Raw genomic sequence first — 18,385 nt, 5'->3', positions numbered from 1 at the left:
GAGTTAATGGAGGGGCTTCTGGGTCTGGCCAGAGACCACGGAGCCTGCTTCTCCACTCTACCCTGGAACCCACCCCCTCTGGCAGTGAGAAATAAGGGGAAGAAACATGACTTACCTTCCCGGGGGAGTGGGAAGAGGGGTACACGGCCCACTCTGAACAATTAGAGGATAGAGGAGGAAAAAAAAAATAGGAAGAAAAATATCAACACGACCTTGAAGGCGACAGGTCCTTATGGAAATAAGTAAGTAAATAAATAAGGATCCACTCCTCCCCCCCTCCCCACCCTGCAAGGGGGGTGTGGGGGTGGGGCAAAGGAGCAGCAAAAGGGCTTTTTAGTGTAACTGAGCATTAGAGAAATACGCATGGCTTCTATGTGAATTTAGGAGTTTGAAACTTTTGGAGGTTATTTATGTGAATGGCCTGAAGGCAAGCCCGTGAGTGGCTCTTGGGGGACCACGTGATGTCATTAAACCAAGTTTTATGGTGTAGGGAGAGCTGACAAACCCACAATATATTTACATCATATATAATCTTAACTGTCCAGCCACGCAGCTGCTGGTGAGGTTTAATGCTAGGACAGAGGGCCTGGCAGTTAGAGGGGATTACGGCGCTGGGGATGATGGTGAGAGAGGTTACATCTTCGCAAATGAATCCCAGGCAAACGCTGTAAGTTAATTTTCTCTCTCTCTGACCCTTTCTCCCATTTACTTAATGCCCCCCCCACCCCGCTCCAGCTAGGAGGCAGTTCCCACTCACTAAGGGGAGGGGAAGAAGGCCTCCCCAGGCCACGGTGGGAGAGAAAGAGAAGAAGCCGCTGGGAGGTAGAAGGATGGGGGAGTTTGTCTCCCCAGACCAGCCCTCCCCACTCCCAGCCCCTTAGTTCCTCCAAATGCAAGTTAACTGGGGTAAAGAGAGACTTGGATTCTTTAGAGCTTCACTAGGTCTCCCTGACCCCCTTTCCCTTCTCAATTGGGAAGAAAGACAGCGGCAGACACAGGGATGTTTAGTGTTTGTAGGACTGTGTAAACTCTAGGCGCAAGTGCAAAGGGCCTCGGGGGCCTTTGTCCTGGGGAGGGGCCAGTTCAGGCTTGGCCAGTGGCCCAGAGTCCAGGCAGGGCCGGCAGCTGGGGAGGGGGGCAGGGAAGGAGAGTGTGAGACCACCGAGCCTGCGACCTGAAAACGGCAGAAGCATTTTAAAGGTAGAGGATGGAGCCCAGGGGGTCCCCAAACATTCTTTCTTTCTTCACCACCAGGCCTAAATGGGCAGCTGTCCCAGTCTCCACAGTCTGGGGGTCTTAGCCAGTCTGGGGCCAGTATGGTTTCATGCCTCTCTCTCCCTCTAGCTGTTGAGATCTTTCCTGGTGTTCCCAGCACTGGCCTGAGGTAAAACTAGGCCTGGGAGGCCAGGAGGCTCCTGCTGTGAGTGGAGTATAAATGGGTGTGGGAGAGGAGGCAACATCTTTATTAAGCCTGGCCAGGGAAGTCCCTCAGCTCTGAGGAGAGAGTGGCCTCTGGGGGATGGAGCCTTCAGGACCCAGTATGGGTTTGCACCCTGGGGCCAGTCTCAGGCTTGGGCTCCCTTCAAATTTCTAGGAATGTTCCTTCCTAGAGGTGTCGTCAGGCATGGAGGCACGTGTCCTCCACACCTGCGAGTGTGTACCCTACCTGACAACCTAGGAACTCGGGTTCTCTGAAGGGGCCAGGGATTCGGAAGCAGGGCCAAAAGGCGGCCCTTCGAGGGTGTAGAGTCTAAGTCTTGGGAAAGGGAAGGGGAGCGGATGGGGAGAGGGAGTGAGCCTCCTGGAGGGACTGACTGCCTTGGGGGCTAGCAACTCTGGGTGCCTGCGGTGTGGAGAGGTGCGGTTGGGTGACTGGAAGAGCACACTGTTACTGAGCCCCTGCCGCCCAAGAGACTGAGGTAGAAGCAGGCAATCAAGCAGAGGCAGGGAGCCCAGGCAGACTCTGGAAGGGTGGAAGGGGACAGAGACCCAAAGCCACGGGGCACTGGGCGTCAGAGCTGGAGCCGCATCCCTCAGGGGACTGTCGCCTGTGTGAGGAGCACAGGCAACCTGGTGGAGAAGTCCAGAAGCCTCCCCTCTGGGTTCTCAGTCCCTCACAACCCACCTGCCCCACCAGCCTCCCACACCTTTATGTTCCAGGAAAGTGGTAGGATCCCAACGGACTCTTTCCAGTGGCACAGTGGAGAATTAAATTTCCTGTTCTTTATGGGCCTTCCTCCCTTCTCCTCCTCCCCACTAGTCCAATTTGGAGAGTTTCTGGAAACTTTCCATTCAAGCAGCAGGGAGATGGGAGTCTCCCTTGGTCTATAACTTGACTCTTCCCTTCCCTCTGGCCTCCCTAGTACCTCAGGGAGCAAATCTAATGGTCTTCAATAAAGAATTTAAGCAGGGCCAAAGTTCCACACCCAGGCAAGATTCCCCACCTTCCTCACTCCTGGCGAGATCTCAGGCCTAGTTCTGTCAGCTCTGTGTAGCGGGGTGAGTGTGTTTCTATTTTATAGACTTACATAGCATCTCTTGGAGGGTTTCTATAGCTTCCTCGTCCTCTTTTCCTGTTTCTTAGGCTCAAAAGTTCCATGTAATTATCACCTCTTAATAGATCCTCCTTCCTCTCAAATAATTTGCCAGAGTGGTTTTGTTTTTTTTTCCTTTTTCTTCTTTTGTTTTGTAGGACTAATAGAAACGGAAGTAGTAGTACAACAGGTCTTGAAATTTTGGTTCTCCAACCCCTCCCCCACACTGGAATTTGAGGTTTCTCTAGAGTAGGGGGATGGGCAGTCCATCAGGTGCCCCAACTAACCTGGATACCTTCTAATATTGTTTCTAGGTCTTTAACCCTAGAAGAGGTCAAGCAACCAATCAGAAATGTGCTAAGCAGGGTCACATGGCCTCCACTAACCAATCAGCCAAAAAGGGTCTCACCCTTCCTGCTCTCTTCTTCCTCCTCCCTCCCCACACCCTCTTTAGTTTCTGGGTCCTCCCTCTCTGTGATGTGAAGGGAATAAGTGATGCTGAGAATATTCTAGCCCCTTCCCTCTGTCCCTTACCCAGCTCTCAGGAGTCCTCGGCTTTTGTCCTCTAGTTCTAACAAAGTTGTATTTCGAGGTCAATCTCAATTGTACTGGGACTGGAAGTTGTGTGGGCATCCTCTGCAGTACTCCCATGTTCTCCTGTGTGATCCTACCCAACTCCCTGCACTTTATAGATATGCCCTTTCGATTAGGCTGTACAGTGGGTGTGGATGCAAACTCCAGCCCTGAATTCAAATTCTGTGATTATTCCCTAGACACCTTGCACACCTTTTCGTTTTTTTTTCCTCTTCCGATCCTTTTGAGCACAGGTGGAGTGATTAGAAGCGATCTCTTTCAATTTTCTTCCTGGAAATGCTCCAGAAGTCACTAGCTTCATCAAAGTGTCTCTGGCATGGTTGGGGAAGGCAGCAAAAGTGGAGACTTTTTGAAAGTTGTGTTTGGTACCTTTAGTTTGTTGAGTAACTTCAAGTCTGGAAAAGGGAATCAGCACAGAAAACCAGGACCCTTGCCTCACTGATCTCATATGAAACAGTTGATGGATTTAAGTCCCCTTCCTTTCCATTCTTTTTACAAGATACGCTGCTGCTGCTGCTGCTTTGTCCTGGCCAATGGCTATCAAAGGACACAGCCACTGAAGATGTAGGTTTTAGTGTTTATATTTACATGGGTCAGGTCAGAATAAGCAATGGGTGATAAACTATTTCTAAGCAAAACATCTGATGGTGCAGACAGTGTGCGTGTATGGTAGGAGTGCTTGTGTCTCCTGAACACTTGGACTGGGCCCTGAGCCAACTGACTTGCTTTTCAGGTCCAGACCCAGGCATTTCACCCCCCATCCCTCAGTCTCCAGGGCTTTGTTGCAGGGTTAGTTTTCTGATTGAGTTCCAGCACCATCCCGGGCACCCCCCCGCCCCCCACCCCCAACGGCACCAGCAACCTCCTCTTCTCCCTGCTGATCTCCTGCCCTCTTTGAGCTGACCGAGCAGCAGGAGTTCTGATGGGTGGTGCCCCCAGACCTCCAAGACCTCCTCTGGGGATGTCAAGGGATAGCCCAGTTTGAGCTGGGCTCTGTCAGCATCCCCGTGGTAGTTTGCTTTCTAGGTGGGGCTGATTTGGGGACAATGCCACAGGCCAGGTGGGAAGGATTAGAATGAAAAGCCAGAGGAAGGGCAGCTCTTCTCAGAAACCACTGGGCCCTCACTTCCCAAGTTACCTTCAATCCTACCATTCTATTGACTTCTTTCATGAATTAGAATTAGGGCACACAAACTTATTTTTCCCTGGTAGATGGTGTAATCTTGTCTAAGACCAATCCTCACCTCTAGTGTGGATATCTCATGCTGGAGTTTCCAGATTCCATGAAAGTAAGGCAAGAAGGGGGGAAGGGCGTGGCTGGCTCCTTCTAAGCAGGCACTGGGAAGAAAGCTTTTATTGCCTCAGCCCCTCCTAATATCCAGGTCAACTTTATCTGTCTCTTTGCCTCTCCCTCTCTTTGTGTAATTACTTTGGGTTGAGTTTCTCAGTGGAAACATCATTGTCCAGGCCTTGAGTTCTGTGCTTTCTTTTCCTGAAGAGACAAGCGCTATTCTGAGCCTCCTCCTCAATGGGATTGTAGACCCTGGAGCCCTTAGCTGTGGAGAAGGGGGAGAATATGGATTCAGAACCCCAAGCTAGGGCTCTTTGGCTTTCTGAGATTCAATTTGAGGAAGAGGCTAGCTGTTAGAGGCCAGGAATATCTCATCCTTTTTACTAGGTATTTGTAAACCTGAATGGTGTACCTTTTCTGATACCTCCCTTCACTGCTTTGATAGGGCCCCAGGAGCCCAAGGAGTGTGGACTGAGGAGCTGAAGTAATAGAGATCTCTTTGTCCTTGAGTCCTATAGAACTCTGGGATCCATTTTCTTCTTCCACTGCTAGGAAGATCCACTGTGCGGGGATGGGAGTGAGAAGGAGATGAAATTTAGGACTTGGGGAAGTTGGGCTGTCTAGGACCTTGTTCAGCTTCTGATGACCAGGCCTTAGAAGCTACAATGAAAGGTTGACCAGAAGGCTCTGGGTGTGCTGGGGAGCAAGTACAGGAAGGAGGCCACTTCTTTACAGCTGACTCAAACACAGAGAAAGCTCTGCCATGATGTGCAGCCCCATATTGGGGGGTGGGATGGTGGAATGTGTGGGCTTAATTCCCTGGGATCTCTTTAGTTCTGCATGTGCCACAGCTCTGACAGAGCTAGAGGAGGCTAGGTTCTGCCCTTGAAAGATTCCCATTTCTCCCAGCCCCCGGCCCAGAACATCACACCTGAACACACAAAAGTATATGTATGTGGCCAAGTATGGAATTAAAGAGGTCAGAAGCCCAGGCGGGACACAGTAAACCAGCCTTAAACTAACTTCCCTGTCCTGCCCCATTCTTCCCATCAGCCCAGCCTGAAGACCATTTGTCCTCCCCCTCCACACTCATGCCCTCAAGACCCAAGCAACTGTTGAGTTTCTTCCTTTCTGCTTCCCTGGAAAACCAAACCCTGGAGCAGCCTCCACAGAGGGTGGCAGCCAGGCTCTCGGTGATCTCTAGTGTCCTGTTGGCCTGTTGAGTTGTAGGGGGGTTGGAAGGCAGTGTGGGACCATGAGGCCAGATCCTTATCTGATCAAATCCACTCTTCAGCCTCAAACTCCAAATATCTCAGGGCTGCTTCTTTGCTCATATAGTGGAGAAAATTCTTGTCTAGAAAATGCTTCTTTAAAAAGTTAATATTCTGGCTGGAAAACCCAGAGTGTGTGTGTGTGTGTGTGTGTGTGTGTGTGTGTGTGTGTGTGTGTGTGTGTGTGTGTGAATGAAGAGAGTAAGGGTCAGGTCCCTCATTTTGGATTGTGTCTCTCCCCCTCCTCTGGGTGGAGGATGGGGGCGTGGGCTGAGGCTTTATTGAGGGTGCTTTTCCTGTTGGGAGTAGTGGTGGGTCATAAAACCTGGAGGAGGTTGTTTTGATCTGGTGACTTCTCAGGAAGTAGCATTTGAGCTTTTGCTTTGTAAATCACTCTCCCCCAAACTGGCCAACTAGATTGGATTGCACTTCCCCAAGCCCACCTGGGGCCCTTCTTACTTCCCTTTCCCCAGTAAACCAAAGCAGAAAAATCAAATGAGGTCCAGGGTCCCCCAAATCCTCTGCCTCCAATAAGAAAAGGGCTCATTGGTGATTTGACCCCTCTAAATTCAGCATGTTCTGGGTGGTATGGCCATAGTTCTCCTTAAAATTCCAGATTTAAAAATCATACCATCTTTCATTTTCTTTTGCCCATGAAGATTTTGGTTCCCCCAACCCCTCAGTTAAAAAAGAAGTAACATGGAAGGTAATCAGCTTCTGAGCCTGGTGGTAGATACCATGACTCCTGGGGCCACTACTCTTGTGGGGCTGCCGTCTCCCTGTGATGCAGTGATGCATTTCCTGAGCCCCAAACCCTTCTTGACAAGGTGGGACTTCGGGTGTGTAAGAGAGAACTCATGAAGAGAGGGGATGGGACTGAGGCATCGTCTAGCATTATATGAATGGAGGAAACTCTCTGCAGTCAGTGACTGGGTTTTATGTAATTAAGATGCATGCTGGGGTGTGAGTGAAAGCCCACAGCCTCCCTACTAACTGAACTGTAGCAAAAAAAAAAAGCATTTTATCTAAATGGCTCCATTTTGTAATGTTAATGACCCTTTCCTCCTAAAGACACCCCTGCTTCTCAAGGGTCCCTCTGCCAGCTTTGGGCTAGGGAGCTAAAGGGAAAAGAAGTAAAGAGGCTTCTACCTCTGTCTCAGTTCAGGCTACAAGTTAGGATGCTTTCAGGCCCAGACATAAGGGCTCCTATCCATAGCCAGAGAAATGCCCCATATGCTGGAAATGAGGCCATATGAATTCCTGGGCCCTCTTAGCACTTACTTGCACAGGCTCTAGTTTACGCTCTTTCATTTCCCAGAGAAGTCTGGGTTGGGGCATCCCAAACCCACAAGCATCAGAGAATCTCCCTCATTCCTAAGGCTCGATGCAAATACACTGCCTTTAAAGAGAGCTGAGCACTTCCATAGCTGTATACGGGAAAATATATTTATAGATCGTTCCGTGTATAATAGGATGTATGTTTTCCATCTCTCTCTACTCCACATTTAAATGCAGATTTATAGATCTTTAGATTTATAGATCCACAGTGAACATAGCAGTCCTCTGTCAGATTTCTGTGTGCACGTTACCAGTCTCTCTACAGTGCTGGATGTATAGGCTGGGATGTATTGGCACAGCACTCCCTAAATATCTGGATGAATATTTGGTGAGCTTTTTCTTTCCCCTTGGTTGGAAAAAAACCTCTGAGTGTGTTGCTCAATCTCTATTTTGAAAAATTTATCTAGATTTATGCAAAAGCCCCAACTCATAAAATAGCTACATATTGAAGCTACATATTTGGAGATCTTTATAGTCTTTGCAGTTTTGCTGCAAACTTAAATATTTGAAAGTATCTTTAGAGATGGTTCCATAATACATGTATCTATATGTAGGGGCATAGATCTCCCTCCAGAAGGATATAAACTTAATTCATCTCTCTATCTGTCAATAAAGACATCAGGTGAGTGTCTTTATTGGGGATAGGGAACAAATATCTTTCTGGCTGTTTTGCTTATTAAAGAGAGTGATTCTGTTGCTGTCTTCAAGGTTCCCACCAAATAGAGTCCAAAGGAGTTAGCTGCCTCCTGAAAACCTACTCCAGGGACCACAGCTCTCTCCAGGCTTTCCCTGTGACTTGAAATCCCAGCCCAGTCTCCCCAACCTGCAGGACCTCCCAGAACAGCAGCTAAAAAGGGAGAGAAAAGGGAAGAGTCCTAGGACTATGCTCCTCTTGGGTCCCAGGGTGGAGAGGTTGAGGGAGGGAAGCATGAGTCTCCCCAACACAACTGGGCCTTTGAAATTTGGGGAAAGATGTTTAAGTCTCCCACTTTTGGAGGGTGCCCAAATGGTGCCAGGGTCTCTGCCCTACCCATAAATGCCTCCTCCCCAATTGTTCTTGGTGCCCAGGGCCCAATTAAGCGGCTGCCTCACTCCCGGCAGCCGAGCTCTTATCGGCCGGGGATTGATGCCTCCGCGGCTCCTGTATATCATTTCCAAGATTTTTTCTGTCCAACTCCTCGGCTCCTTCGGCTTCCGCGGCTTTGACTAATGATTGCTACAGATGCCAACGTCTCCAGAATCCTAATAGCCAGGCAGGCGGACTCTTATTTACCCGGCAACATTGCTGCGGGGGAAGGGGTGCTGGGGGAGCAAGGATTGGGGTGTTGCAGGTTGTGGGGGACAGGGGAGAAGGTTGTGATCAATTCAAGTTTCCCTGAACTTCTTCCCCAGTGAGAAAGACATTCCCAACTCCCTCCTCTCCCTGAGGGAAAAATAGAATCATAAAATAGGGCTAATAGTAACTCATAGTTTGCCTCGTTGGAAAAGATCAAAGAATGAACAGGACATGGGAGAATAATCAGAGAAGTGTTTATTACTTGTAAATAGATGAGAGATTAAGCAGGAGACCAGCAGTTTAGGGAGGAAAAAGGAGGGTTTCTTTTCTTTTTTTGTCCGGAGGAGAGACAGGGAAAGTCAGCCACGGTGGGAGAAGGGGCTCCTTTTTAAATTTTCGCGTCTTCCCCGTCCTCTCCCCACCCCAAATCTGGTCTTCCCGTCCATGAAAATGCCTCCCCTTTTCCCCTTTCTTCGCCTCACCTTCGGTCCCTCCGGTGTAGGGATGACCCGCGTGTTGCCGACCCGGGTGCCTCCTCCCAGAGGCCGCTCGGGTGCCCGCCCGGGCTGCCGGAGTGCTGGGGCCTCTGCCTGGGGGTGGGGAGAAAATCAGACCCAACAGCCCACTGCGGGCTGGGGTCGCCGGCCCTGCGGTTCCACGCGGGCCGAGTGGCGGAAAGTTGCAGCCGAATCCGCTTCTCCGGCGCTTCTGGGCCGCCAGCCGGGCCAGGTCTTTGGGGGTAGCGGCTGGAGTTCCCCGCCGAGCCTGCAGCCTGGGCATCGCGCTTCCTCGGGTCTCCATCCTGACCTTCCCAGACATACACACTTCATGCCGGTGAAGAAACAACACAAAAAAGCCGAGCAGCCCGGCTCCGAGCCTAGGCGTGGAGTGCTCACTCCAACCCGGAATATTTTTCTATCAGAGAATAATGGAGCACAAAATAATTCAGCAGAGCGGATGGGCAGGAGCGCAGTGTGGGAGCCCCGCGCGGTGGGCCGGCTGCAGAGCGGGCCGCGCCGCCCAGCCCCGGAGGACCATTTCGTTGGAGTGTAGAGCGAGGCCGCAGCCCAGCCCCGACCCAGCCGCCCGAGGGCCAGTCTCTAAATGACGGCCCTTCAAGAGGACTCGGAAATGCAAAAAGGGAGCCGAAAAATGTAAACAGTCTGAAGGTAGAGGCGTCCCGGCGCGGCCAAAGCGAAAATCAATCACGTAATTAAAACGGGGAGAGGGCGAGGCCCGAGGTTGGGGGTCCCGGGTTCCGAGGAGGCGGCCAAGGTATGGGCCGAGGCGGGTGCGTGGCCCGGGGATGGGGCTCGCCCGCCACGGCCCGGAGCGCGAGGGGCTGCGGGGAGGTTTATCACAGATCGCTATTGATTCCCGCTCGTCTGGGGAGAGCAGGCTGTGTGTCCTCCTCCAGGCCGGATCCTGAAACCGACCGATGGGCCTTTCCTGGGCTCCCTCATTTTTTATGGGGTTGCGGCACGCAGTGAAAAACGGCTCCCCAGATCCCAGGAGTGCCCGGATCTGTCCAGGCAAGTTTGTCTGAGGGTGCAGGTGGCACCAAGACATTGCCTCCGGGTTTAAGGGGATAGAGGAAGGTGGTACCCTAGTTTCAGGCACTTAACATGTTCCCCTCGTCTGGATTCCCCCAACCTGGGAATCCAGGCTTGCCTTTGGAATGACTCTTATCTAAGGAGGGAGGCTTGGAAGGGATGTGGGTAGGCTTATCAAGGGGAAACTTGGGCCTGAGCTAACTGGATCCCTTAGGGGTCCCAGGGACCCCAGAGAAGGAAAGGGAACAGTTTCTGGAGGAAGGAAAGAAGGCACACAGGGAGCTCTGTTTGTGAAGGAATGATGTTCTTGTTATTATTGAGGTTAATGATGGTAATGATTGGGTATGGCTGGGTCAGCCTCAAAGAAGAGCTCTCCACAGCCCTTTCTCACAGAGGCTTCTCTGGAGAAGTCACTAGCTCTCCAACCTAGCTGTAATTGGGGAGAATAAAATGAAGACCTTTCCTCCCTTTCCCTGCCCTTTCCTCCCCCACTCCTTAAGAACTCTAGGAAAAAAGGGGACACTTTATAAAATCTTCATCACCCACCCCATTCATTTCCCCTCTGCTCTCTCCAGGAAAACGCATCATTTGGGGGGCACTGGGCTTTTGCCAGGCACCCTTATGAAGTTCAGCAAGCAGTTACCGGGCCAAGTCCCCATTAATGAATTCTGTGTCTGACTCTGGAGGAGACCCAGGATTCTCTTGCCTGCTCCATGGAATTCTCCCTCTATTCTTGTCTCTGCCTTCCTTAGTCCAGGGTTCCTCAACCCATGAATCCCTGGAAGCTCAGAGGCCAAGAACAGATTAGAGTATCTTTAGATGCCCTCATCAACCCCAAAAGGAATCCCACCTTCCTATCAGCTTCTTAATTCTGGGAGCACCAGGTCAGCTCTCTGGAAGCTACCTTAAGCCAGCCTAATTCCTAAATCTTTCAAAACCACATTTAGAGTGCTTTAAAAGTAAAAGTCCTTTCACCCCCCTCTAACAGGAAAGTTCAAGTTAGAAATACTCAGCAGCGCAAGCTTCCTGCAGCACTGTCAGAATTTTTCAATAACAACAAAAATAAGAATTAAAGCTTTCATCAAGGAGAGAAAGGGACATCCCCACCCCAGTTTTAAAGAAGATATAATCCTGCAGCCTTGGACGAGAGTAGGGAGCAGGGGTCAGTGAGGCCAGGATGAGCAAAGAAGAGGATGGGGAACCCAACCTCTAACTAACAATTTCTCCAGCATAAAAATGAAACATCAAATTCGTTAGCCCAGGGCCTTCATTTTTCCCCTTCCACATTATAACTAGTTATTGAACTCACTGGAAGATCTAAAGGCCATTTGCGAAGAGACAAATTTCAATGGAGTTTCCCCATCAATAACCCCATGGCAGTGACCTATTGGAACAAGTCAAACACCCGAGGTGAAATGCAGGTCACTCTGTCTAACCAATATTAAAATGCGGCCACTTTTTAAAAAGCCACTTTAAATGAGATTTGAGGAAAATTGAATTCCAAGGAAGGCAAAACAAGGAGGGGGAAATTCAAGAGAGGACCCTGTCTATGGTCTCCGAACAAACAGGAGAAATTCATCTTTAATATTTTAAAGGGGGGCAAATTAACATTCCATGATTGCTTTTTTTTTTTTTTTTTTGAGACTATAAGCGATTCCAGGAGAAAAAAAAGGTTGAGTATTTTCTGGTGACACGTCTGGGTTATTAAAATCATTTTAGACCAATTCATTACTTTTACTGACAAGAGATTTAAGAAAAAATCAATTAAAGCATTTGCATATTCTTTTGCATACATTAGCCCTGCCTGCTGGCATTAGAAGGGGACAAAACACATACATATATACATATATACACACAGCGGGGAAAATGGGAGCCTTGCTTTATTTTGGGGTTTGCAAGTTGCTTGGAGAAAAAAAAAATGGAATGAATTACTTGATGGTATACCATCTAAAAGTCAAATTTATTTGAGGAAGAGGAAAGAGACGTGTTGCAATGTTTAATCTCTAAAACAACAACAAAAACCATATACGCGCGCGCGCACAGTCACATCCTGTCCTTCTGAGAGTGGGGAAAGGAATGACACCTCATTTTCCCTCTCTTTGCCTGCCAAATCCTGAGTTGGCTCTCACTATTTTTCTCCCTAGGAAAATCCAGGGAGTCTGAGAGGTGAGATTTTAATGCAGCAGAGAATCAGTGGAGTCGCTGAGGTCTCTCAGCCGGCAGCTTGTTACTGGGGAGGGGAGGAATATGGGTTATCCAACGGTCAGTATGGTAATGCGGGCACAATAAGGCCTCGCACACAATGGACACATATTTTTCTTCAGCGGTGTCAGAAGGGAAGCGCTTTGTACTAAAACACGTTTCCGAAAGAGAAACCAGATCGAGATTTAGAAAGAATATGAGGGGGGGGGGGTGTGCGGGTAGCATTCGGAGAGTGATTGGAGGCTGGCAAAAGGTGATCAGAAAAAATTAAAAAAAAAATAAAACTGGGGCTGAGAGAGGTAGAGGGCAGAGCAGGGGTTGGAGATCCCTGGGCTGAGGAGCCAGGAGGGCGAAACACAAAAGGAGATACAAGGATTCATCATGGACAAGAGCTGCTTTAGTGCCCCCCCAACCCATTAAGCTAATGCTAAGTACAGGAGTCCTCAGAAGAGATCTTATTTCTATGCTCGCAATAATATCCAGGTGAAAATGTTTGTATGTGTGTATCTGTGTAGTGGACTCTGGCTTGCTGTTTTCTTCATGTGATAGGCGACTTTCTTGCTACTGAGATATAGGAGCCCAAAGAGAGTTTTTTTGGTAAATGATGTAGATGCATGTGGACAAATTTGGGGAAATCTCCCAGATTTCACTTTCTGGACCTGAATGTCAAATTAGCTGTGCAAACCTGGAAAGAAAACTCCGTGTATTTATGGCTGCATAAGGAGGCACTTAATACATCAATAAATATAAATAGTATGAATGCACATGGACCTGACATTCAGTTGAAGGCATCTGAACTCTTGGATCTACCTACACGCACTGGCCCAAAGTGGGTTTCGTGCTCCCCTTCCCTCAACCCACCTGCAGGAGCTCAGAATCCTGGGGAGTGGGGGTGTAAGATGGGCCATGCCTTGGAAAAGACTTCCTAGCAAGCCCAAGAGGGTGAAAAAAAGGAAGAAAAGCAAGTTGAGGCGGGGGCAGGGCTGGTAGAAGGTGACGGTGAGGGCTGGGAGGAGGGGAGCCAGGTGGAGGTGAGACTATTCCTGGCCAGCATAGGGTGGGGCAGCCTGATCCAGGTGCAGGCCTAGAAGGGAGGATGGGGGTGGGGCTGGAAGGCTTTCTCCTTCAGCAACCTTTCCCCCACCCTACCTGAGCTCTTGGAGCTCTGCCTCTCCCCAGGTTGGGGGCTGGGGCTGGGTTCAGAATTTTTATGTAGGACAGCAGTCAGCATTGGTTTCCCTTCGGCACTTCTAACAACTTGTAATTAACCCACCCCCCAGCACCAGTAATAAACCCCGAATCACTACCAACTAAGCAGCAGCCTTCACCTTCTCACAGTCTCAAGCTCCTCTTCCAACCAAACCAGCCAATCTTCACACGCAGAGGGTCCCGGATAAGAGTGGGCAGTTCTTTCTCAACCAACTTTGGAAATTTGAGAATCGCCTCTAAGAGGTGGTCAGCCTCCAGGGAATTCCGGTTCTCTCACCCATCTAGTGGCAGCGAGTGGGCACTGACCTCTGGGCAAGAGGTTTCCAGGGGTTCCCGAGCACTGGCTCTTGGTGAGCCTAGGGTGAGGGTGGGGGGCTTGAACACGGCAGGAAGAAAGGTGGCCACCGGCCCAGGCAGGGGGAATCAGTCCTTTGGGGCATCTGCTGTGGCCCAGCTCTCCAGCCTCAGGGTGAGCCCTAATTGGGAAGGGAGAACCCTCTCTGGCATCCCAAAGGTGGTGAGAGACAGGTTGGGAATCTCCTGCCTTCAGCCTCCCTCTCACAACGGTTTTATTTTTTTCCCTTTCCCCTCCTCATTCCCTTAATTGCAGATGTTCTAATTAAACCCTCAAATAGTTGTTATGCCGTTTTAAAAGGTACTTATTCAAGTGTCAACCAGGCTGGGCTGGGAGGAGGCAGCGTAGGGCGGCGAATTAAAGGTAGATTGACTAATCACAGCGGCGATCATAATAATAAAATCAGAGGGGAAAAAAATCACATTACGACTTTTCGTGGAAAGGAGGGAGCAGGCAGCCAGCGGCCGCCAGCCCTGCGCCGCCGCCGACACAAAGAGTGCGGGCGATTCCGCGAGACTGATTTATGACGTTTTACAGCCCTATAAAAGCTGTAGCGACGAGGCAAGCGCTCCTACCACCGCTGGCAGATTTAGTCTAATAAATAAAACATAAACAGTTAACTTTATGTGTCACTTTTATTGTTATCAAGTAAAATATAGCCGAGCCCCGGCAAGCTATGATTTTAAACTATAATTGTTATCAAGTGCAACAAGGGGACCCAGCTCCCTCCCTGGGCTCCCCCTTCTGCCACCCCCACCAACTCTGAGTTATGGGATCAGTTAATTAGAATTGGTGGCATGACGTGGCCACCCCTAGCTGGGGGGGGTGGGGAGTGTCAGAAAACAGTTCTTCTTGCCCCCTCCCTCCTCCATGGCCCTGCCACCCCACCATCAAGGCTATTCCTGTGGGTGGGTGGCAAGAGAGAGGGGAGGGCGCAGGAATGGACTGGAGACCCCCAAGGCCCGCCCAGCCTCCCTGGCTTCGTGAGCTTACCCCTCAGCTTTTGGAAGGCAGCCTGGAGCTGACCCTTGGGGATTCGTGTTTACATGTAAACACATGTGTTACATGGATACAATCCCTGGCTGGAAGCAGGCTCTACTCACGCAGGCCTTCCTCCTAGCTAGGTCTGCCCTCTGTGGGGATGGAGAAGGAAGAGCTCCCAGGGCCTTGGCTGGGCGCCATCCCAGGGGACTGGCCCCTGGCAGAGTGCTCTCCTCCTTGCCCCAAGTCCTTGGGAACCGGCCTTGGAGGTAGTTGTCAGAAAGCGGCGGGCCAGGCAGAAAGGAGAGCAGAGACAACTGCCAGAGGAAGAGATCCTCTGCTCTGGGCTGGGCAGGGAGGATCAGTGGGCACTTGGGGAGGGCAAGGCTTCTGAACTATGCTTTTGCCAACCACTTCCTGTCTCTCTTCAGCGGGGGCTGAACCCCCAGACCTCCAGAAATGACGTCAGAATCATTTGCATCCCGCTGCCTCTACCTGCCTGGTCCAGCTGGGACCCTGCCTCGCCGGCCCCCTGGCCAGAGGGTTGGGTGAGTGTGTATGGAGAAGAGGGCTGGACTCTGGTCTCCTTGGATGGGGGGGGGGGGTACCACAGGCCCACCAGCTTCCTGGGCTCAGCCTGGGCCCCTCCCCATCCAACCTCCACTCCAGTCCTCATTCAACTTCCTCTTCCTGCGAAAGAGGGGCGCTGCCCCGTGACCTACACAGACTGAGGCAGAATCGCCATGAATGAGGACCTCTGGAAAAGCTCAGGAGCCGAGGCCCGAGGGGTACACCGGAGGTTCAAAGGGAGACTCTGGGAGGGGGCTGAATCACAGCCTCCCAACAGCCTCCCAATGCCCAGGCTTTGGAAAGGAGCTGGGGGCTTCCCATCTCCTTTTGCAGGGGAGCGTTGTCAGTCGGAGGGGTGTGTACTGGGGGCACCCCAGCCCCTGCCAGCTAACCCCACATCACCACCACCACCCCCCAGCACCACCACCACCACCACACACAAAAAAAATTGGATACATTTTGAATAAAGCGATTCGGTTCCTTATCCGGGGACTGGGTTGCTCCGTGTGATTGGCCGGCGGAGTCACATGGTGAAAGTAACTTTACAGGGTCGCTAGCTAGTAGGAGGGCTTTATGGAGCAGAAAAACGACAAAGCGAGAAAAATTATTTTCCACTCCAGAAATTAATGATCATGAGCTCGTATTTGATGGACTCTAACTACATCGATCCGAAATTTCCTCCATGCGAAGAATATTCGCAAAATAGCTACATCCCTGAACACAGTCCGGAATATTACGGCCGGACCAGGGAATCGGGATTCCAGCATCACCACCAGGAGCTGTACCCACCACCGCCTCCGCGCCCTAGCTACCCTGAGCGCCAGTATAGCTGCACCAGTCTCCAGGGGCCGGGCAATTCGCGAGGCCACGGGCCGGCCCAGGCGGGCCACCACCACCCCGAGAAATCACAGCCGCTCTGCGAGCCGGCGCCTCTCTCAGGCGCCTCCGCCTCCCCGTCCCCAGCCCCGCCAGCCTGCAGCCAGCCAGCCCCTGACCATCCCTCCAGCGCCGCCAGCAAGCAACCCATAGTCTACCCATGGATGAAAAAAATCCACGTTAGCACGGGTAGGCAACTTTGCTTTTTGCTCCCCCCCTCCCCTCTTCCCCAGCGCTCCCCACCCTCCTCGGCCCCCGCCGGCCCCGTCCTCCTTTCTCTCCTTCCCCCTCTCTCTCCAGGAGCGACTCTGGGTTAGCACAATTGAACTGGATTTACGAGCGAGAATGGGTAATTACATCCCCCATAAATTTTATGGCTTAGCTACTCTGGGCAGTCCGAGCCATGTGCTACGATCTGTTATGTATGTGTGAAAACTATGCTCGCTTTCTAAGGGCGCATAAATAATTCAGTGTCGTTACAATGAGGATTCCCCTCTTATTACACTACAAAGTCTCCAGCTCCCTTCAACTTCTTTATAACCCATTTAGCTTGATGACTTTATTTCCATCACCCCCTCCTCCTGTTCCAACAGAGCTGAGGATGGGGTGAGGGTGGGGGGCGGGGAGCCTGCTGCCTTTGAACCCCACTATTTGCTTCCCCCCCTCCCCTCAGTGAACCCCAATTATAACGGAGGGGAACCCAAGCGCTCGAGGACAGCCTACACCCGGCAGCAAGTCCTGGAATTAGAGAAAGAGTTTCATTACAATCGCTACCTGACCCGAAGAAGAAGGATCGAGATCGCCCACTCGCTGTGCCTCTCTGAGAGGCAGATCAAAATCTGGTTCCAGAACCGCCGCATGAAATGGAAGAAGGACCACCGACTCCCCAACACCAAAGTCAGGTCAGCGCCCCCGGCCGGCGCTGCGCCCAGCTCCCTCTCCGCAGCCACCCCGGGCACTTCTGAAGACCACTCCCAGAGCGCCACGCCGCCGGAGCAGCAACGGGCAGAGGACATTACCAGGTTATAAAACATAACTCACACCCTGCCCCTATCCCAGGCCCCCCATCCTCCCCTCACACACAAATTGACTCTTATTTATAGAATTTAATATATATATATATTTTGGTTCTTTTCTCTCTTCCTCCCACCTTCCCCCTTGTCAATTCCAAACAGACAAAACAGATAAACAAGCCCCCTGCCCTTCTCTCCTTTCCACTGTTAAGGACCCTTTTAAGCATGTGATGTTGTCTTAGCATGGTACCTGCTGGTTTTTTGTTGTTGTTTTTTTTTAAGGCCATTTTGGGGGGTTATTTATTTTTTAAGGGAAAAAAACTGCAAAAATTATATATTGCAAGGTGTGATGGTCTGGTTTGGGTGCATTTCAGGGGAAATGAGGAAAAGAAAAAAGGAAAGAGATTTTTAAGCCAGTACTCCTCCTCCTCCTTCCCCCCTCTTTCCTTAGGCCTTTTGCATTGAAAATGCACCAGGGGAGGTTAGTGAGGGGGAAGTCATTTTAAGGAGAACAAAGCTATGAAGTTCTTTTGTATTATTGTTGGGGGGAGCTGGGAGGATAAGGGGGAAGACAGCAGACAAAGCTAAATGCATCTGGAGAGCCTCTCAGAGCTGTTCAGTTTGAGGAGCCAAAAGAAAATAAAAATGAACTTTCAGTTCAGAGAGGCAGTCTATAGGTAGAACACCCCACCCCACCCCCCATCGTGGTTATTGTGTTTTTGGACTGAATTTACTTGATTATTGTAAAACTTGCAATAAAGAATTTTAGTGTCGATGTGAAATGCCCCGTGATCAATAATAAACCAGTGGATGTGAATTAGTTTTACGTCAGTGTCTGATGGTTTCTTTTTCTCCCCCTCCTCCTTCTGGCCTGGTAACATCCCACCTTCTCTCTAGAGTTGCTGAAGTTTACTCTAAGCAAATACACAAATCTTAACTCTCAACTCCAGTTTCCCAAGGTCCTTAGAAGATCCAGCAAAAGGTTTGGGGCAGAACATGTCAGAAGAGGGGATGTGGAAGAGTAGGGCACTCCCTCCCTGAGTCTGTAGGGGCCAGACTCTCCTGGGGGTCTCACTTTTCTAGAGTTAAGCACGGTGCCTTCTTTGTCTCTTCCTGGCTCCTCTCTTCTCCCTTCCCTGTGGTGAGTAGGCCTGCCTAATTTGCAGATTAGAAGGCAAGTTTAGGGAGTGGAGACGAAGAAGAGTTTTCATCTTTGGGGAGTTCTTTGGGGATGAGGGATTAGGAAGATGCCTCTCAACATGCCTGTTCTCATAAAAGAAGAAACATTTTGAGCTGGTGATTCTAAAGCAGCAAAGTGACCT

At 50.5% G+C, this 18,385-nt stretch overlaps 1 protein-coding gene across 3 annotated transcripts; it reads left to right on the top strand.

Annotated features, from left to right (window-relative positions):
- Positions 544-17,889, top strand: HOXC4 (homeobox C4). Of its 3 annotated transcripts, XR_001918028.1 has the most exons (5): positions 14,531-14,873; positions 15,036-15,152; positions 15,865-16,239; positions 16,351-16,399; positions 16,724-16,919. XR_001918028.1 is itself a non-coding variant. In XM_018047649.1 (4 exons), the coding sequence occupies exons 3-4, from the start codon at positions 15,801-15,803 to the stop codon at positions 17,077-17,079; spliced, it is 795 nt and encodes a 264-aa protein (XP_017903138.1). In that variant the 5' UTR covers positions 544-667; positions 15,036-15,152; positions 15,795-15,800; the 3' UTR covers positions 17,080-17,889. The 3 variants fall into 3 exon arrangements, 2 of the variants coding, with proteins under 2 accessions (XP_017903138.1, XP_017903137.1); XM_018047649.1 differs by lacking the exons at positions 14,531-14,873; positions 16,351-16,399 and adding an exon at positions 544-667 and having other exon boundaries at positions 15,795-16,239; positions 16,724-17,889; XM_018047648.1 differs by lacking the exon at positions 16,351-16,399 and having other exon boundaries at positions 14,536-14,873; positions 15,795-16,239; positions 16,724-17,889.

The sequence above is a fragment of the Capra hircus genome, chromosome 5 (assembly GCF_001704415.2).
Source record: "Capra hircus breed San Clemente chromosome 5, ASM170441v1, whole genome shotgun sequence".
NCBI lineage: Eukaryota > Metazoa > Chordata > Mammalia > Artiodactyla > Bovidae > Capra > Capra hircus.
The sequence above is the reverse complement of the archived record's forward strand: the minus strand, read 5'-3'. Positions and strand labels throughout refer to the sequence as shown.